Genomic DNA, 21,126 nt, shown 5'->3' on the forward strand with positions numbered 1-21,126 from the left:
ATCTTCAATCACATAAATGTCTCCAGTGCCATAAGTGGTAAAATGCCCCATATCATGATCAAACCACCTCCATGTTTAACTGTAGGTACAAGATTTTCTTCATTGAAGGCTTTCCCTTTCTCCAAGCATACTGTGGTCCATTTTTAGGGAAAAGTTATATTTTAGTCTCATTAGACAAGATAGTTTTGTTGATAGTTTTTTGCTTGATGCTTCTAAATCTTTCTACAAGTCCTTGGATTTTTTAACTGCTCGGACGATTCTCCTACCTGCTGTACTTGTAAGTTTCTTTGGATGGCCACTTCTTTCAAGCGTTTCAGTTGAATTTGTTCTGTGGTACTGCTTGATTATTGCTCTAATTGTGGATTTTGGTATTCCGTATTTCTTTGATACTGCGCTGTAGCTATTTCCTTTGTTGTAGTTTGTTTTAAACAAATGGGAATGCAATTTCTAAGTCTTCATAATGCAGGTTAGTTACTGTGTAATGATTTTCAATCAATTAATATATTTTTTAATTAGTTATATTACATTTTTACAGACTTTGAATGTAAAGGTGTCAATACTTTGTTATGAACAAATATTTGAAATTGCTTACGTGCTTTTTTTTTATATAAAGATTGTTTGTTAATACCAGAGATTGTGCAAATCGGTTTTTGTCATATTATTGGAGGCCAATGTTCACTAAATGCTTGTATTTAACATGTTTTCTTGAATTATCTTATATTAAGCATAGGGTGCCAATACTTTTGTCTGCGACTGTATAGTAGAGCCTGATACTGATGTGATACAGCCATCTGAAATGTCTTAGAATATATAGCAGACCCTGACATTGATGTGATACAGCCATCTGAAATGTCTTTAGAATATATAGCACTAGACAATGATATTGATGTGATACAACCATCTGAAATGTCTTTGCATCAGATAGAAATTACATCACATTAAAATGAGCTATACTGTTGAAAATGAGCTATACATTTAACTAAATGTATTATCAAACATATAGTATATCCTGTTGTGGAGTGTATATCAGATGACCTAGGAAGTGCAAGTGTGACATTCTGCCAAATTTAAGGCATCCAAACTAAGACATTTCTATAACTAAGTGTGGTACAAGTGAGATAGAATTTCTTAAAAGCCTTTCTTTCTTTCTTTCTTTCTTTCTTGACTGAAATGTATATCTTTCTATCTCTATCATTCCATTCTTTTTTCCTTCTTTCTCCACCTCCATCCCTCCCTCCCTCCCTCCCTCCCTCTCCTCTCCCCCCTCTCTCCCTCATTAACATCCTTTCCTGTAGTTCACTTCAATTTATTGCCCCAAAATAAACATTCTAGGAGCGGCAGCAGTTTTTTTTTCTATATGTCAACTTGCCTGAATGCGAGGGGAACTGACGTCTTAGAAATACGACGGGGAAGATATTTGGGAAAAACAAACAAACTCTAAAAAAGAAAAGAAAATGAAGAAAAGCGAGGAAGGGATGGAGGTGGGAGGGAGAGAGGGCTGATGGCAAACGAAGCTTGATTCCTTCGGGGCATCCCTCGTGCAATTATTCTTTGAAAACGGGGTCTCCCTGACCTAGACCAGCGATTGGGTTAGGATTCTGTTTGGGTCCACATTTGAACTATGTAGCCATCTATCCAGCTTATTCAATGAGGTCCAGTCTACCATCACGCAATGATGTCAACAGTCAGATTCCTTAAACGGGATGAGTGCCCCCTATGGGTAGAAATTGTTATTGCAGTCCATGCTTTCTTTTTCTCTTCTCTCTCTCTCTCTCTCACACACACACACACACTCTCTCTCTCTCTTTCTCTCTCCGTTCTGTGCCAGTACCAGTATTCAGCACTCCACACCGGCTAGATATATACAGCAAATGACTATATGTCCTGTATAGTACTATATAGTATTACTATCTATTTACAAATACATATTTTATATGTGATGTTTGTATTGTTACAATAATAACTCATAACAGGCATGTTTTTAACATGTTTTTTTTTTTTTTCAATTTCTGTTCTCTAATTAATTGTTGCGGCCAATAAAGCTTATTTGGATTCGAAATGGAGAAGGGAGAAAATGAGCGAAAGAAGGAGAGAGAGAGAGAGTGAGAGAGAGAGAGAGAGAGAGAGAGAGAGAGAGAGAGAGAGAGAGAGAGAGAGAGAGAGAGAGGGAGAGGATGGATACGTAATACTTTAATTTGCATCTCAGTCCAGTCCGCTATGATTAAGAGGAACTCTCCACTCAAACAGCCAAAGCAGCGAGTCCAGGACCAGCAGCGCAACCCTGTCCGGACACAGTACAGCTCTGAGTTTCTATAACAACTACACAGAGAAACGACAAACCGGGTTCACCTTGGGAAAGAAACAGAAACAGCACATGGATATATACTAAAACTGATTTCAAAAAGTAGAAGTAAACTGCAGTTTTTTAATTTTTTGTATTTTTAATTGATCTTTTTTATTAGTCATTTGAGGCTATTTTATTTCAAACAGAAATTTGGGATTATAAAAGTGTTCTTTTTTGGTGATATTTGGTTAGTATTTTTAAAACAAAAAAAGAAGATACATCTTGATATGTATTTTGTTCAATGCGAAGCTATATTTGGAACTCTGTCCTAGATCTGGTTCGAATTCTGAAATCTATTTGCAGTTTTCGCATTGAAAGAAAAGCAACAAAACGCCGTCCAGTAGCGGCTCCGTAACATCACACTGCGGACTGAGGAATTCCTGGGAGATGTATTAAAAACAAAACAAAACAAAACAAAAAAAACATCGACTTCAATACAGACCATTGTTATAAGTATTCAATAATATTAGTGTCTATAGTCATTACATTATTTTGTTGTTGCAACTGTACAAAAATGAAAAACAATCATAAAAGAAGTTGAATGAACATGATTTCTGAAGAAAGTTGCTTCACGACTGTGCACATTTACGAAATAACTGCTAAGACGAATAACATCTAAATCAGTATTTCCGTTTTCATAGCCTACAGACCTGATATACGCGATTCTTAGTTTGTGCATGTGTAATCCTGTACTTGTTTTTAATATGTGTAACATACAATATTAAAACACGTGTAACAGAGAGGGACAGAACAATATCTGGTTTACACACGTCACGTAATAAATATAATATTTCAGTTATCATACGTGTCATAATAATAGAAGCAGGGTCTATCTATATTGTATATTAATTAACATATATTTTCAAACCAAGTATTATTATTATTATTATTATTATTATTATTATTATTATTATTATTATTATTGTGCTATATTTGTTTTATAAAGGCTATGTCCATTTTTAAACACGCTTCAGTTATTTTTAACAAACAACACATAAAAGAACATGTTCAGTGATTATTGTATTCAGCGCGGTTGAGGTGCACAGGCTTCTTTCTGTGGGAAGGATATCTTGTGAGACACTTTAGAGACAAATAGGTTATTTCGCAAAGCGACTAATAATATTATAACACCCCCCCCCCCCCCCAACTCACAGTACGTTTAAAAAATCATAATTGTGATTATAGATCAACAAACTAACTGACTATTGGATATCAATTAGTGAGCAATATACCGAAAATGATAGATTCACTTTTCACTAACTGTATTATTAAACGAAAAACTAACACAAGAAAAAAATAATCCTAAATAAAACCTTTTCTTTTTAAACGTTTTACTAAACTAAATGTTATGTAAATTGCTCAATTACTATTGTCTATTGATCTAAGTAATCGACATTAAGGATAGGATATTCAAATAAGACAGAATAGATTATTTTAAGCTTTTCTTTTAGCTTTGCAGATCGCTTATTGCTCGGCAGAGCTGTCTCTGTGCAAACACCTGTCTTCTATGATGTAATGACTGGGCTCGAGTCGCGCGTTTCACTTGAATGCAATGCCTTTAGAAACGCCACGGATTCCAGTCACACGTGTAATAAATATAAGCTCTCACAATATGTCTGGATAAATATAGGCTATTAAATAGGACGATACAATTCAAAGTTATTTATACTTTGTGGACATTTGGGATCGATTTGTGAAGCTCTTGAGTCTTATAAGCGATTTCATAAATAATTCTATCGCTTTGTTTTCGTTTTCTTCATTTGTGGAACACGTTTTTTTTTTTTGTTTTTTTTTTTACAGCAGTTTCCACAGGACTTTAGCATTATTAAACTTTCTTTCAAATTTTAACACATCGTAGAGAACCGATCTAAGAATTTTTGTGGCGATAAAAAGAGCGACTGTTGTCGACTATATTCTGCGCTTCACTATCCCTTTGGGCTTGTGAAGATTCTGTCATCCCTATAAAGACACAAAGCGCACCTGCAGCAACATCACTGGATTTGATTGTATACGCAGCTTTTAAACTGCACAATTCCAGAGCTGTCAGCATTAAACAGGAACCATTTATTTTTACATATTTCCCAGCGTTTGAAGGTGGACCGTTCACGACATTATTTTTGTGCATATCCACACCATTTAAAACACGTTTGATTAAACTGGAGCGGTGATGTTTGACTGGACCAGCCGCAGCGTCACTGTTTGAAGACTGAAAAGAAGAAAATTGAACATTGTTTAAATAAACATAAACAGACGTCACTCGTTGGTTTGTTATTAAACCTGGGATTTTTTTTTTGATTTTTTTTACTTGTATCACCTTTCGAAAAACCATTTCCTATACTGTAATAACTTATGAAAAATAATAAAAAAAAACAAAAAAAACTGGAGTGAAAATACATTTTTGAACTTCAAAGTTTGGAAAGAAAATTGCCAACGGAAAAGAAAACAAACTTTGTATTCTGCTGCTGGTGTTGCTTCTTTTCAAGGGGTGAGACCTTGTTTGTGTTTTTATTCTTTAATCGCCGCAGAGCCCGTGACCCGCTGCTGAGCTATGCGGGCAGGAAGCCGCGTGCTGTGAAACTCCTTTCAGCAGTGTCCCAATGCGCGCCTCCAGCGTCGCGAGCACCATTCTCAGCGTTCTGTTTGCGTTGCTCCTGGTGACGCCTGATGCGCAAGCAACATTGTGGCTGTAAGTATACAAGAGATCTCTAGTGTAAAGGTATACGGAGATATCTGAATCTATACCGTAAAAACTAACGAACCCAAAGCACAGGATAGTGTAGTAAACAAGAAGAAGTGAGTCTATTGTTGTGTCAAATTGTCTGCAGCTTTAATGAAACTAAACTCTGGAAGAATGTCCTGTTGATGTTGCCCCTACCCTATTTCCTTTATCCCCTCTCTAAGTGGCGGCACTGGGTCCCTGAACTGGAGTTCTTTTTTTTTTTTGAGTGGCACGTCGCGAGGGAGAGGTTATTGAAGAACTTTTTGTAAAATTTAACTAAAAGTGGTGAGATCCGGTGCATTCTGGGAGACCGTTACAATAAGCATGGGTTGTGGGCAATTTGTATACATACGTTTAACTAAAGAGCTGTCCCAGTCCTGCCTCTTAACCTGTATCAACTCAATGCTGTAACACTGCTAGTTTTACTGTTATCCTCACTGCTCACCTTACATCTACCTACCCAGTTGAACTTTTAATTTTGAATACTCTTCCCAACTAAAAAAAAACTCTTAGTTCTGACCACACACACTTATCCTGGTGCAGCACTGTAACCCCTGACCCCAGTTTGTGCTACAGTAGTTAAGGACAGTTTTTTATGTTATGTAAATAAGAAACTGTACGAAACTGACAAAAATTATATCAATCCGTTTAACACAGAATGTATGTAAATCGAAAATCCTGATAATGCCAGCTCGCTTACTGTCACAATGTATGCGCAGTCCCTTTGAAGTGATATTAAGCGGGGTTGACTGTTTCATTTATAGCAACAAGCAGTATCAGGAAACGGATAACAAGGAGAAACATTATTTTTTTACATAATACTTTAAAATCGGAAAACGGCAAACCACTTGATTCTCGATTTATTTACTTATCTTTTCAAGATTAGAAAGTAAAAAGAGTCAATTTACGTTTTGTGTTTGTTTTTTGAAAAGGAAAAACGAGTGAACAGAATTTACACGAAGCTATTCCATACTTCCTTAGACTAATAGAGTTGGCGTTGTTTGCTGCTGTGGGACATTTTCCTATCACTGCCCATATAAACATGAAAAGGCTCAAATGACAGTTAAAAAAACAAAGATTTATATTACGTTAAACTTACCTAGGTATGCTGGTTATACTATGAAGACACTTTATTTATTTACATTTATTAATTAAAATCATGCGCCGTCTTCAGCTTTGTTTTTGGGGGTAACTGACAAAGCTCGAGGAGGGTTGAGGCAGTCAGTGCCCGCCAAAAAGCTAGCTCGCGCATGAAAACACAACAGCGGTTTTTCTGTGGTCTCGTCATTAACTAACATTATAAAGCATCAATCTCTCCCAACTACTCAAAACGCTGGATTCAAGAAGATTCATAAATATTTTTTCTAAGTGCCATTCCCAGCATTGACAAGGACATAAAAGTAACCACCGTGAATACAGACTTTAATATCACATTTGATCTAAATTATTCTAGCGATTTTGAGTTCAGTTAGAAAATCTCATAAATGCCGTGTTTTTTTTTTATTTTATTAATAGAATACATCACTTTACTAGATTCGATTATCACATTATTAAATGTCCTTAAATCAATGTTTTCCCGCCTAAGTAGCCAACAAAAAACAGTGAATTACCTGGACTAGAGAAATAGGAAATACAATAATTGAAATTCACATTGGTGGTTCCTAAACTTGTTCTTAAGTAAAACGTTACATTTAAAAAAAAAACGGGTTTGTGTAAATGTTTTAATATAAAAATCTTTTAAAATGATTTCTAATGTTATATGTACAGTTGAGCCTGTCTCGCATTGTTCATTGCTTCACTTCACAGTCCGAGGAGCTGTCATTGTCCTCTCTCTCTCGCCCCTCTCTCACACCCCTCTCTCCTCTCCGCAGGTCTCTAGCGCGGCAGCCACTGTCCCGTGGCTCCTGCTCTGAGCTTGAGGGTCTGTCGGGAGGGCAGGTTGTGCTGTGCCAGCGGCAGTGGGGCGCGATGGAGTCAGTGCGTCGGGGGGCGGAGCTCTCCATCGAGGAGTGTCAGCACCAATTCAGAGCGCGCCGCTGGAACTGCTCCACGGGGTCAGGGGTCAACGTGTTCGGGAAGGTCGTGTTGCAAGGTTAGAGGGGTTACGGGAGTGAGTGACTGTGAGAGTGAGGGTGAGGGCACTTCAAATATTGATTCTCTTTCCCCTTTACTTTCTCAGGTACCCGTGAGGCTGCCTTCATCCACGCTCTCTCAGCAGCGGCGGTGGCATTCGCGGTGACTCGGGCGTGCAGCCGCGGGGAGCTGGAGAAGTGTGGCTGCGACCGCAAGGTCAGGGGGGTCAGCCCTGAAGGTGAGCAAAAAAAAAAACAATGGAGAGGTTCACTGGAGAGTTCACAGCGTTCAAAGACTTCAATACTGTCCCCTGTCCTCTCTCTGTCTATGTCTCAGGTTTCCAGTGGTCAGGCTGCTCTGATAATCTCTCGTTTGGGGTCGCGTTCTCTCAGTCCTTCGTGGACGATCCTGAGAGGAGTCGGGGCCTGTCCTCAAGCCGGGCACTCATGAACCTGCACAACAATGAGGCAGGGCGGAAGGTGAGGGGGAGAGGGGGGGTTAGGGGGGAGCAAGGTGAAGTGGGAGGAAGGTGAGGGGTTGGGGTGAAGGGGTGGCAGTGGGTTTTTTTCCCTGCAATGAGACAAGCTGCAAGATGATGTGGTTTGCAATATTTTTAAAACTAATTAATTACATTTGTTCAAATCTTTATTCTCCCTTTAACAGCAGTCTCCTCCCTTGCTGTCACTGCTGAGGTGATCCTTCACAACTCTCTCAAGCGTTCCGCTCTCACCCTGTCCCATCTCTCTTCCCTGTCTCTCCTCTCTCCCCCCTGTCTCCTGCCCCTAGGCGATCGTGCACAGCATGCGCGTGGAGTGTAAGTGTCACGGTGTGTCGGGGTCCTGCGAGGTGCGCACGTGCTGGAAGGTGATGCCGCCGCTCCGCAGGGTGGGGAACGTGCTGAAGGAGAAGTTCGACGGGGCGACAGAGGTGCAGTTGCGCAAGGTGGGATCCCGCAAGGTGCTGCTGCCCCGGGACCCTCACTTCAAGCCACACTCACCCCAGGACCTGGTCTACCTGTCCCCCAGCCCAGACTTCTGTCAACTGGACCCACGAGGGGGGATCCCCGGCACGGAGGGGCGACAGTGCAATGCCACATCGCGGCTGGCTGTGGACGGCTGTGAGCTTATGTGCTGTGGGCGTGGTTTCCACACGGCACGTGCCGAGGTCGTGGAGCGCTGCAGCTGCAAGTTCCGCTGGTGCTGCTCGGTGCAGTGCAAGCAGTGCCGCAACGTGCTGCAGGTGCACACCTGCCGCTAACGCAGCTGCCGGGGATGGGGGTGGGGGTGGGGGTTGGTAAAGGGACACTGACATCACGATACAGGTGACGATCCTGATGGGTTGCTTGTATTGATGCATAAGATCAAATTAGCATTTAACAATGGACTGTTTTGTTAAAAATCTAAATGAGACAGGGAGAGTATGTATTGATACCAGTTATATAACACACTAATCTCTCATTCAAGAACCACTTGCTTGGATTTTGGTCTTGTATCACGATGCAAACGATACAATACAGAATGTTATGAAAGTATCCAGATTCATAGATACACAATGAATCATTCCACCCCCAGGGGGCAGGTTAGCAGGTACACTCTGGTGGACATGGAGTGGGGGTCAGACATGATTCTGAGAGCTCTGTTAAGACTGCAGGGCTTTAAACCTTTTGAAAATGCATCAGGATACGACGACTGAACTAGAAAACGATACAAAGTGAATCTGAAGAAGATGACAAGAACGTTAGCTGGGATAACTGATACGTCACTCCCAGAACAGGATGCTCTTTGAATGGCTGCTCTGTCTCATCTCAGTGTGCCTAGTGTGCTTACCTGTTTGATGTGCTGTTAATGTTTCTGCTTCCCCACCGCCAGCCTGGGGAGTCTTTTCAGAAGCTCTTCTCGTTGGTGACTAATACTCTGAGCAGAAACAGGGCAGAGCTGAGGCATGCAGAGAATGCAAAGTTAGTATCAGTATTTTGACAAGCAGCAGACTTGCTGCGCTGTTCCTGTAAATATCATCCTGTAGAAACACGAGCGAGGTTTCAGAGAGGAGCCCTTCATCAGGGGCTGCATGCAGGGCTGCTCCAACATTGTACTGAGCTGTGTTTCACAATGTGTTAAACACGTGGATGAAATATTCACATGCCATTGCAAAATAACCAGCAGTGCACCCAATAATATATAGTGAACACATAAACATGTCAGTCTCTCCTCCACCAGTGAGGGGTCTGATACAAATGGTGGAGTACACGTCCTTTACTCACCAGGGGCTATATTATCACCACCATGAGTATTACTAACTAAATAGAAAACAATGCTGTTGTTGTTATGCTTTTCTGTCGTGCATTGTGAATTGCAAAATAATATAATAAGGAGAAACAGATGCGCAGCCTATTAACACGTAAACATTTTCACTATAAAGTCTCAGAATAATTGCAAACCACTTGAAAATGGCTGATCTCGCCCTTTTTGGAAGACCTTGCCAACACCGCTTTTCGTTGAGAGAGTTTAGGGGTCGTTATGACTTCTTTGCACAAAGCACAGAAACACTTTTTTGCAAGATATTGCTTTCCCAAGCAAGTCTTATTGGAATTGTGCGATGTGTTGAGACCTAGGCTACACAGACCAACCAAGAGCAATCATCCCATTCCTGCACACATACAAGTCCTGTCTACACTTGGCTTTTTGGCCACTGGTACCTTTCAAAGACAGATCGGAGACTTAAGTGGCATTTCACAAGCCTCTCTAGCGCACTCATGCCAGTAGTTTTGGACTCCATCATTGCCCTTTATCCTCAGTAAATTCAGCTTCCTTATACTGACGGACAGCAGATTGAAATAAAAAGGGATTTTCATTTAATTGCTGGGTTCCCCTATACCGTTGGTGCTATAGACTGCACCCACATAGCAATTAAAGCACCAACATTGAATGCATTTCATTTTGTGAACAGGAGATAGTACCACTCAATTAATGTTATATCCGATGCCCAACGCCATCCATGAAATGCTGTGGCTAAATGGCTAGGCGAAACCCACGATTCATTTATTCTTCAGAACAGCAGTGTGGGCTGAGAAAACAGAGCCATGACAGACGGATACATTTACCACATAAGGCTATACAGGGCCGTTTTAAATGCAAATTTCCACATGCAAACAATTTTAGTGACTTTGAGATTTACTAACATGTATTACTTAGAAACGTGCGTATAAGTGCCTTAGGCAAGATTGATGAACCAGAATTTAATTGTGGATGCAAACATTCTAAACTCTGTGTGTACAAACAATTTCAGCAATGTTTTTAGGTATAGCCCCTGGGGAGGAAACCAGTCTGATCCATCACTAAGACCCATGCTGGACTCTGTTTAGACACCAGCACACTTTATTTAATATTTTGATGAGTTGTGTTTTAAAGGGCAGAGGAGTTGGAGTTGTGAAAGCTGAGTGAACCTGGACAAGGAGCTCCAGCCCTGGAGGGGATTGTGATGTCACAGTGCTGAGAGTGAACCTGGACAAGGAGCTCCAGCACTGCAGGGGATTGTGATGTCACAGTGCTGAGAGAATCAATGATTCTCTCAGCACTGTGACATCACAGTGGACTGCAATCAGTAGATCTCAGCAGTATAAAAGGCCACTCCTGTTTATGTGCTGTATACATTTTCAGATTTATTTTAATTGTAAAAAATATATACATAGAAATGACCAACACTGTACTGTGACAATGAAAAATAAACTTTTAAACTACTCTTTAAAAACAGTTTCTAAGTTTCATTATTTCAAGGCACAACATTAATATCGTATAATTCCAACCAACCCCCTTTCTGTCTCTTATACAAGACTACTGTCTGTCTCCTCACTAATATAAACTAATAGAAGTGAATCTGTCCAGCCAACCCCCTTTCCTTCTAACTTTTTAGAAGAAATCCCAGACCAATGTTTTTTATTTATTTATTTATTTTATTTTTTTAAAAAGTGCATTTATTTTAAAGTTTTGAAAATGATCCCACACCACCAGAACAGAAGTTTTAAAATGTATGGGCTTGTAATTCCACCACATCACCACCACGTGGCGATATTCATATTACCCAAATTACAGTACTGGATACAATACATACAAAAAGTTTAAAGATGAACATTCTTGTAAATTACTTCTTTAAAAAGATATTATTTTGAATAAATGTAAATGGGTAAAGCCCACTACTGGCTTGTAATTTTTTTTTGTTGAAAACTTTAAATATTTATTTAAATTGATTGACAGCTGGCAATTACCCCCTTCAGTGAAGACACTGATGTGCAGCTTGCTGTGTAGCTCCATCCTTACAACCCAACATTGAGGTCTATGGAGGGAACAGCCTGGCTTTAACATTGGGGTCTATGAGGGGAAACAGCCTGGCTTTAACATTGGGGTCTATGAGGGGAAACTGGGGGTATATTGGGCGGGTGCAGCCAGCCCCCTCCATAGACCCGAATATGAAGGGCGTATGACTGTCAGCTGTCAATTAACATCCAGAGCTGTGATTTTATTTGATTTGTTCACGTAACAAATGAAAGTGATCTTTGTAAAATTTGGAGAATGTGCAAAAAGAATAAAAGAAAGAAAAAAAAGATGATTTTATTTGAAAAATAAAAAAATTAAAATCGACTTTCAATACAGAACAGATGACAGAATCACAGCAGTGCAGAGGGGAAAGTGAGTGCCGTTATGAACTGTACAGAACCAATTTCAATCTCTTGCGTTTATTAACTCGGCTTTTAACGTCCCTCAACAATCTAGATCAGTTTGACTGCAATATAATTTCTTCTTGGCCTGTCAGTTTAATACATCTTTCAGAGTTAACCCTACCATGTGCAGAAAGAAAGGAAACAAACTTGCAGAGAGACAAGCTTCCTCCCCCTTCAACCTGCAAGCTAGAATAACATCTTCAGGCTGTTATAGTTAAGGAAGAAAAGCATAACAACCTGTTACTCTCTATAAATTGTATTTGATATTTTCTGTACCGGCTTGCTGAAAAGATAGATAGATAGATAGATAGATAGATACATACATACAATTGTATTGCAGCTGCACAAACTGCAATTACAAAGGTTAGCAAGTAGATGGCAAAAGAGGGATAACAGCAAACACAATTCCAGTTTCACCAGCAGATGGTGACAAAGTTTATTTAATATTTGTAATCCTGTCATTGCCCACCAGGTGGGCCTATTGCCAAAGGAATGATTTTTTTTGGTACAATTTAGAAACAAAGAGTGCCAACGAGGCTGGTTTAAAATCCACATCTATTAGCACTAGAAACTGTAGAGGCCACTGCCAATACTGCTGGTCAGAGTGAAAGGTAAGGGGTTAGAATTAGCCTTGGTAGCACGCCTTTCATTTGTGAACTACTTCATGAATTAATGTGGACAATAATTCATTTCTTGATGCATTTGTCCACCTCCGCTTCTCCAGGATTAGTTACTGATTTTTCTGTTTATTTTTTGTTATAGTTATGGACCCTATCCAGAAGCAAAGCACAAAGGAAGGCAATAATACAGGAACAGTAATAAAAATAAAAAAAAATACCAGGAAGCAACTGCGACTGCAGGGGGTTAGGAAACTGGCTCCATTTCGACTCCCTCGTGGGCCTTGTCTGTAATCTATTAGACAAGAAGGATCCAAGATGGCAGACACTATGACACAGTTTCCCTCCCTAAACAGAGTCTGGGCCAGTCCATGAACAGCTAGTTTGTTGCACTGATAAGCCAGATAGCAGCAAGCTCATTTTGCTGATGGGTCTGTTCTTACCCATTGCAAGAGAAGTTACATTTTCATGGACTGACCCTTCAGTATACAGGGGTGAGGAAACTGGAGCCAGTCTGACCCTGCTGAGGAGTTTACTTTGTATGTCAGCTGCAGAGAATTTGGAGCCAGTATGGTGGTTACAGGGATGCTACATTTAAAAAAAAAAAAAATTACAACTTTTCAGGAAGTGTTTGTGTGCCTTTGCGCTAGCTTCCAATCGAGACCCTGTATAAGAGTTTTATTTCCGTTCCCCCCCCCCCTCCCTCTCTCCTCTTCCCTCGCTCACAACAGGTTGCACTTTCTCTTCTGCTTGATCTCGGGAGGCTCCAGCGCTGCGAGAATCGCCTCGTCGAAAACGTTCTTCAAACCACGCTGCAACGAGACAGAACAGGAGACCAGTCAGCAACGAGCCAGAACAGAGAGACCCAGTCAGCAACGAGACAGAAGACACGTGTGTCGTCTTTACCTGTGTGAGGGCAGAGCACTCCACGTATTTCACGGCCCTCAAGTCCCGCGCTAGCTTCTCGGCGGTCTCGGGTGCGAGGGGTCTCTGCTTGTTCTTTGCCAGCTTCTCCACAGTGTTGGGGTCGTCGCGAAGGTCAACCTGCGTCCCCACCAGCAGGAAGGGGGTGCGGGGGCAGTGATGAGAGATCTCAGGAATCCACTGAGGGGGGGAGAGAGAGAGAGAGAGAGCTGGGGGTTAGGAGAGATGGGGAGAGAGGAGCGCTGTACCTTCTCGAAGGGGGGTTAGGAGAGAGAGAGGGAGGGAGAGAGGCACACTGTACCTTCTTGAAGGAGGGGGGGTTAGGAGAGACAGGGAGGGAGGAGCACTATACCTTCTTGGAGGGGGGATTAGGAGAGAGAGGGAGGGAGAGAGGCGCACTGTACCTTCTCGAAGGAGGGGGGGGGGGTTAGCAGAGAGAGGGAGGGAGGGAGGGAGGAGCGCTGTACCTTCTCTCGGACATTCTCGAAGGAGGAGGGTGAGACGACGGAGAAGCAGACCAGGAAGACGTCAGTCTGAGGGTAGCTGAGCGGACGCAGCCGGTCATAATCCTCCTGACCTGCAGAGAAATCACAGAGAAATCAGAATTAAAATCAGCAGGTTTAATCAATATGAAAATGATGGTAATCATGAAACATTAAAAATAAATCTAGTTTGAAAACATGGAGTGAAAACGACCCCCAATTTGTCCCATGCCTTGACAGCGGTGCACAGCGCCCCCGTGAGGACCCCAGCCCCTCTGCCTCACTTACCCGCAGTGTCAAACAGCCCCAGGGTGTAGGGCTCCCCTCCAATCATCACCGTCACCGCGTAGTTATCAAACACCTGCAGAGAAACGGCCGGTCAGAGACATGACCCCACTGAGCAAGAGTAGAGACACCAGGGCTGGGAATGAGCCTCCTACTGCAGAGCAGGGTTTACCAAGAGTTTAATAAGACACACCTGAGCTTGTTACCTATACACTGTAGCTAATCAAGCTTGTAGCAAAATCTAGAAAATCTGCTGTGCAATAGGAGTCTCATTGCCATTCCTGGAAACGTACAAGCGATTAAAATGACACGACAGGTCTCGGCTGTGAGTGTGCTGGTACTCACCGTTGGCACATATTCCGAGGGGAACTTGTTTGTGGTGTAGGATATGAGGAGGCAGGTTTTACCTACCGCTCCGTCCCCCACCACAACACACTTTATCGTCTGCATCTTGAGACAGGAGGAGGGCAGTCACACGCTCCGGTTAATAATCTCTTTGGAACTATCTATAGGGATGTGGTAGGGTAAACACACAACTTTAAGAGCTGTATGTACTGCGAATGTGCATTTATACAAATCACTACCTGCTGTCAGTTGATTAGAGCTATGAGCTTGCACCTGTTACAGTAGAAAAGTCAAGTCGTTTCAGATAAACATTCGTCAGTCAGTCGGTATAAATACGCTGTGCAGCTACGTCAGTTACAACCAATTTGAATGTTGCCTAGAAATCTGCAAACTCAAGGAGGACTACGTCATAAAAAGAAAAGCTTTCAGCAAAACGTCAGTTTAATTTGCTTGAAAGTGCAGTTTTCTCTTCAATTTCAGAATCAAGGAAGAGCAGTTCATTCAACGCAGTCTGGGGGGCCGGGTTGGTTTCTGTCCTGCAAGGATCCTCAGTGCGTCTGCAGCTCGTCTTCCAGAGGAACGCGATTTCGACCAAAGGCTTGTGCGCAACTGTGAAAGAAAAGACAAGCAAACAACGTTCATGCAACTGCTTCAATCGCAAGCCTCAATTATTACTTTACCATCAACCTAGATTTGAGGAGCAGAATTCTCCCTGGCTCGACCCTCTTCTCTTCTATTTAAACACATGAACTGGAACAAATTCAGCTGTGTCAACACCCTCCTAAACAACTAAGTCATCACTTAATGTAGGTGGGCAGCACCCTAGAGTAAGTTGAGGGGTTCTGAGAAACACAGTGTTACACGTCCCCACGTGTTGCTACAACCATTTAAATAGCCTACCTGTCCTGTTCTTTCCGTTAACATCCTGACAACTTTTTACACATTTTAATTCTGCCTCAAAGGTATTTAAGATGGCTGCCCAGTGCACTTATGTTTGAGATCAGAGGTGTGTCCTCTCCAATCACTGCCTGCCCCCCCCCCCCCCCCCTCACAGTTTGACACAATTGGGGATACCTTAAAGAGAAGTTCCAACTTGTCTTGTTTTTACATGAAGGGATGAAAACTGAATAAACATGGTCTGTGGCTAGAATTGTAGAGTGTTGTTGTTTTTATAGTTTTATATAAGATGTATAATTGAGCGTTTAAAGAAGTGGATGAACATATGAAATACAGTACGCTCCTTTAGAAAAGTAAGATAGCTTTCATTTCTCATCATACAGGATTGTCAGCATGCAATACATCTAGTACCGTACGATGTGTTTCTTTCCCCAAAGTAGTCTTAGGCTGCCCTGAAAATAATTCCAATTTAAATTGGTAATTCAAAGTAGTCTCACTTTGACATGAAGGAATTCATTTATCTGTTTATTAATATTGTGTGAAACTGAAAACAATCCTGTATGTCTACAATTCTACCCACAGACCACGTTTATTCAGTTTTCATCCCTTCACATAAAAGCGAGACGAGTTGCAATTATTCTTCAGGGTGAGCCCCAATTGCGTCAAACTATTTGAACCAAAAAAAAATAAAAGGCTTTTAAAATAACATTATCAAACCATCCCATTTATTTACATTTCAACAGTACAAAAGCAGATCTTCTTCATCAGAACGGCTTCAGGTAAAGTGAATTCTCTGCTAGAATAAAACCGCACCCTCGTCACTAAAAAGGGAAGGGAGGGGAAAAAAAAGCCTGCAGGCAGTGATCGGAGAGGACACGCCTCTGATCTCAAACATAAGTGCACTGGGCAGCCATCTTCAAAATACCTTTGAGGCAGAATTAAAATGTTTAACAGTGTCAAAACTTGTCAGGATGTTAACGAAAAGAACAATGCCAGGTACGTTATTTAAATAGTTGTAGCAACGCGTGGGGACGTGCAATGCTAGATTTCTCAGAACCTCACTACTTATCTTTATGGATATACTTCAGTTTGGAAGAGGCAGCTACAGATAAAAAAGTGGCTGCTGTTTCCTGGTACCTGCTTGCTTCCTGTTGTGCTGTTGTTCAGAATCACTCCAATGGCCGAGCTGCAGTCAGACCATGTGACCTACAGCACAGGTACCAGGATGCAGCAGTTTATCCACTGTGTTGCATTTGAAATTGATTCTCAACTGGATGAAACGTGATGAAGTTAAAGCTGTTAAGAGGCAAGGGAACGACAAGCACAGGCACTGGAAGAAGTAATGGAATGGTTTGAAACAGAATTACAACATTGTCAAGGAGATGTGGCCAAAAACTAAAAAGACAACCAAAAATAAATAAATAAATAAAAATAAATAAAAAGGATTTAAAAACTTAGCAAGTGGATTGTGAGGAACTAACATACTTTCCAAAAGCTTGATCTATTCCTAGTTGTACTATGAGTCTAATAAGACACACCCAAGCTTGTTACCTACACACTGTAGTTAATGGAGCTTGTAGTAAAAACTGGAGTGATACTGCTATGCAATAAGAGTTTCATTGCCACCCCTGCATTGCAGTTAGAACGCTTGAAGCACACTGGGTGGGAGGCTCGCGGGTGTTACTAGGTTGATGTCTGCTGTTTGATTTTCATCTTCCTGTAAACACCTTGTTACCATGGAAACAGCCCCCTGCACAGCAGAACACAGCTTAACTGTATTCACTCAGTTTAAAAGCCAACACTCCATTTCCTCTCAAATGGAGGGTTGGCAAGTAGTCCTGAAGATTGTCTATGATTTCACTAGTGTGCTGGTCTAAAAGCTATCCCGTTCAAGACTGGCCTCTTTAGAATCCAGGTTTAAAAGCCCATTGAATGCTCCTCTGCATTCTTACAGCAGAGACTGACAGCACTGCTTGTGTGAGGCACTCCTCAGAGTGCTAGGCATGTTTTCAAAGGGTGCCAGTCTCTACTCCACTGCAAACACCCAAGTTATAAAGCATACTTCAAGTCTTCTGCAGCTCTCTCAATGTGTTTTGTTACTCATTTTGTAAGATTAACATGACTTGTTTTTCCTCCTTTAAAAAAAAATTAGTTAAATTTAAGACTTGAGGAAACGCTTTGACAATATAGCCTGTTGAATACAGAACCAGACTCTAAATTAACAGCAGCAATTCCTGTGGGCGCCCTGCTCAATTGCAGCAATGCCCTTCAAAATGTATGTCTATTTACGGGCACTATGGCTGCAGTGCCCTTTCAGTTTCAGCAACTAGAGAGACACCTGTATTAGGAGTGTTTGGGTCCAAACAACAACGTGATTAGGTGGCTACGTTGCACCCATTCCACACACAACAAGCGAAAAACAAACCACACGTGACTTAACAAGATACACCGAAAACTTCCCAGAACTGTCTGCAGTTCTGTATTCATGCTGTTCACAGAGCTGTCTGCAGTTCTGTATTCATGCTGTTCACAGAGCTGTCTGCAGTTCTGTATTCATGCTGTTCACTGGGCTGTCTGCAGATATGTATTCATGCTGTTCACAGAGCTGCCTGCAGTTCTGTATTCATGCTGTTCACAGGGCTATGCAGTTCTGTCTTCATGCTGTTCACAGGGCTGTGTGCAGTTCTGTCTTCATGCTGTTCACAGGGCAGTGTGCAGTTCTGTCTTCATGCTGTTCACAGGGCAGTGTGCAGTTCTGTATTCATGCTGTTCACAGGGCTATGCAGTTCTGTATTCATGCTGTTCACAGGGCTGTGTGCAGTTCTGTCTTCATGCTGTTCACAGGGCAGTGTGCAGTTCTGTCTTCATGCTGTTCACAGGGCAGTGTGCAGTTCTGTCTTCATGCTGTTCACAGGGCTGTCTGCAGTTCTGTCTTCATGCTGTTCACAGGGCTGTCTGCAGTTCTGTCTTCATGCTGTTCACAGGGCTGTCTGCAGTTCTGTCTTCATGCTGTTCACAGGGCTGTGTGCAGTTCTGTCTTCATGCTGTTCACAGGGCTGTGTGCAGTTCTGTCTTCATGCTGTTCACAGGGCTGTGTGCAGTTCTGTCTTCATGCTGTTCACAGGGCTGTGTGCAGTTCTGTCTTCATGCTGTTCACAGGGCTGTGTGCAGTTCTGTCTTCATGCTGTTCACAGGGCTGTGTGCAGTTCTGTATTCATGCTGTTCACAGGGCTGGCTGCAGTTCTGTATTCATGCTGTTCACAGGGCTGGCTGCAGTTCTTTCTTCATGCTGTTCACAGGGCAGTGTGCAGTTCTGTCTTCATGCTGTTCACAGGGCTGTGTGCAGTTCTGTATTCATGCTGTTCACAGGGCTGTGTGCAGTTCTGTATTCATGCTGTTCACAGGGCTGGCTGCAGTTCTTTCTTCATGCTGTTCACAGGGCAGTGTGCAGTTCTGTATTAATGCTGTTCACAGAACTGTCTGTTCCAATATTCTTTCATTTTTAAACAGCTGAATTAAATGTATAATTGGCACCATATATTATTCCAGTAAAGAAATCCCTCTGGAGTAAAACAAACTCCCTCTAAACAAAAGATAAACACTCTCCTGTGCAGTAGAAGGAGTGGCTATTAATTTCAGATCTCATTGACGTAATGGTTTCCTTTGCAGGATATCATTTTGAGTCAGTCCTTTTACAAATGAAACTGTTACAGGAACCAATACAAAAGTGGGCATGCTTGCCTCTGAATGGATTGTAAGCAGCGACTGTTCTCTATACAAAAATCCTTTCAATGTGGTTTTCAGTCAACCCAATACAGACCCCTGCGTTGTTCAGTGAAAGTACAAACAACAAATGACAAACCACAACTACTGGTATCTTAAAGAAAGAAAGCAATTTCTCCATGACCTCCACTACAGCAACTAGACTAGCTTTCAAACTGCATTTAGGGGCTCTTTGAGATTAATTAATTATCTAGGAGGTTCTGTTTTAGGGTTAAACCCGATAAAATGACAGAAAATTGATTTACAACAACAAAAAATCACTTGGAATCAAATCACTTTTAAAGCTAAATATTACTATATCGTAAGACCCGTCAATCGCTCCTCTCGTTTCCTGTGCTTGCTGTGTACCGCAAGGACCTGGCAGCAAAATCACTCGCAATGCAAAACACCTCGGACCCGCTGCACTAGGCCTCGCTGTTGAACCGGATTGTTACTGATACAACACGGAGCCGCCTCTGTGTGTCCCGCATGGACACTAACACAACATAAAACAATGGTAAAAACTATGTGCTGTATTGTGTCGAAAAGTACTTTCAGTTATTTCAAGAAATGGTTTAAGCACAAGACAACATGCCCCGCGTGAGACTCACACGTTACTCCTCTGGACTGCCGAGCGACTGTTTAAAAATGAAAAACCCAAGAGAGCTACCATTCAGAGCGCGGCAATGTTACGAGTCGTGTGTTTTGTTTTGTTTTTTACCAGCACCAAGACGGTTAGCTTCGGTGATACCAGTGCCGCACAAAACACAGTCACAGTGAAACTACTCATTTCCAGTTCTCTAAACTGAGTGACTAATATAACCATGTCTCTTTCTTCAGCCCTGGTGGTGATACACCCCTGGGGCAGCAGTGTTTGTGGTGCATTCTCATTATGCTGGTCAGTAATGTACTGGCGTCAAACCCCCAGCGAGGCTGCTGCCAGTGGACTTTCTACTCACTTCGTTTATTATTTGTGCCAATTGCGTTCAATTTGCGATTTCGTCCGCATAATGCGGCAGCAGAGGGTACCAGTAGTTTAACAACTGATTTGGGGAGTGGTGGCACTGGTAGCGTTAACATTTTTTTAAAGCTTAAAATGCAAATTCCAAGTGCTGTATATATGTTCATACGTCATTTTAGTGTAAATATAATTTACGTCACGTTCAATGTCTTGTCGTCACCTCTCCCCCAAAAGATACATCATGTTCAAGACAAACAAGCAAAGTATAGTTTGTTTTTATGTCAATTATATATTTAAAAAAATTAACTCAACACTGAGTTTTTATTTACTGTAGACAATACAATCGAAGCGATTTTTTTTTTTTTTTTTTTTTTTTTTTTTACAATTCTTGTCAAAATCCACTTCCTTAACACACACTTGCCGTCCCTGGTACGCTTTAGTAACTTACTTATTTCCTAACTGTGTACAAGTACACACACATTATACTTCCCCTTGTCTGTATATTTACACACGCAACATGGTGTATATATCCGTTACTTAAACTACAGACAGAACACGATCTTACTAGATTTTGTATTCGTATTTTCTAACCATCCCATCCCCCATATACTGGGCTAGGCTACCCAAACTCAAATTGTATATAATTCCGAAAATATAACCACATGCGCCGATAAACCACTAAAATCTCCTTCCTACACCCTCCCCGTCCCATCTACACGATGTCCAGGTTAATGCTTTTAATATCGAGCTTAAATGTATTATTTTATAGTTTTAGCAACTCTATTTCCAACACTTACCTTCTCTTCCTGGGTTCATACGCTAGGCGTTGGTTCCATCCGGGTTTCGTTCTGTTAAATTAAAGGGAGGTTCTACTTCTATGACAATTTGTCCCCGCCCCATTTTGTATTCCCTTAAAGAGGTGGTAAGCCGGTTTTTTTTATTTTAAGCAATTCATTTAATTGTATTGTGTGGAATCCAGAAGCCTGGGGAAATTTTGCCCACA

At 41.6% G+C, this 21,126-nt stretch overlaps 2 protein-coding genes across 2 annotated transcripts; one reads left to right on the forward strand and one right to left on the reverse strand.

Moving 5' to 3' along the window:
• The first annotated feature begins 3,510 nt into the window (after positions 1 to 3,510).
• Positions 3,511 to 8,393, forward strand: wnt4b (wingless-type MMTV integration site family, member 4b). The gene is made up of 5 exons (XM_034042003.3): positions 3,511 to 5,030; positions 6,935 to 7,155; positions 7,243 to 7,374; positions 7,473 to 7,615; positions 7,923 to 8,393. The coding sequence occupies exons 1-5, from the start codon at positions 4,942 to 4,944 to the stop codon at positions 8,391 to 8,393; spliced, it is 1,056 nt and encodes a 351-aa protein (XP_033897894.1). The 5' UTR covers positions 3,511 to 4,941.
• Positions 8,394 to 11,064: 2,671 nt separating this feature from the next.
• On the reverse strand, positions 11,065 to 21,063 carry LOC117425264 (cell division control protein 42 homolog). The gene is made up of 6 exons (XM_034042087.3): positions 20,921 to 21,063; positions 14,504 to 15,112; positions 14,162 to 14,234; positions 13,859 to 13,968; positions 13,374 to 13,571; positions 11,065 to 13,279 (listed from the first exon to the last, which is right to left on the reverse strand). The coding sequence occupies exons 2-6, from the start codon at positions 14,606 to 14,608 to the stop codon at positions 13,190 to 13,192; spliced, it is 576 nt and encodes a 191-aa protein (XP_033897978.1). The 5' UTR covers positions 14,609 to 15,112; positions 20,921 to 21,063; the 3' UTR covers positions 11,065 to 13,189.
• Positions 21,064 to 21,126: the final 63 nt, after the last annotated feature.

Source organism: Acipenser ruthenus, chromosome 20 (genome assembly GCF_902713425.1).
Source record: "Acipenser ruthenus chromosome 20, fAciRut3.2 maternal haplotype, whole genome shotgun sequence".
NCBI classification, from domain to species: Eukaryota; Metazoa; Chordata; class Actinopteri; order Acipenseriformes; family Acipenseridae; genus Acipenser; species Acipenser ruthenus.

Excerpts from the sequence above, each read along its gene's own strand:
- wnt4b (XM_034042003.3), top strand. The coding sequence starts at position 4,942 with ATGCGCGCCTCCAGCGTCGCGAGCACCATTCTCAGCGTTCTGTTTGCG. Across the intron at positions 5,031-6,934 it reads GCGCAAGCAACATTGTGGCT|GTCTCTAGCGCGGCAGCCAC; the intron begins GTAAGTATACAA and ends TCCTCTCCGCAG. Across the intron at positions 7,375-7,472 it reads CAGGGGGGTCAGCCCTGAAG|GTTTCCAGTGGTCAGGCTGC; the intron begins GTGAGCAAAAAA and ends TCTATGTCTCAG.
- LOC117425264 (XM_034042087.3), bottom strand. The coding sequence starts at position 14,608 with ATGCAGACGATAAAGTGTGTTGTGGTGGGGGACGGAGCGGTAGGTAAA. Across the intron at positions 13,969-14,161 it reads GGGGCTGTTTGACACTGCGG|GTCAGGAGGATTATGACCGG; the intron begins GTAAGTGAGGCA and ends ATTTCTCTGCAG. Across the intron at positions 13,280-13,373 it reads AGTGCTCTGCCCTCACACAG|CGTGGTTTGAAGAACGTTTT; the intron begins GTAAAGACGACA and ends GTCTCGTTGCAG.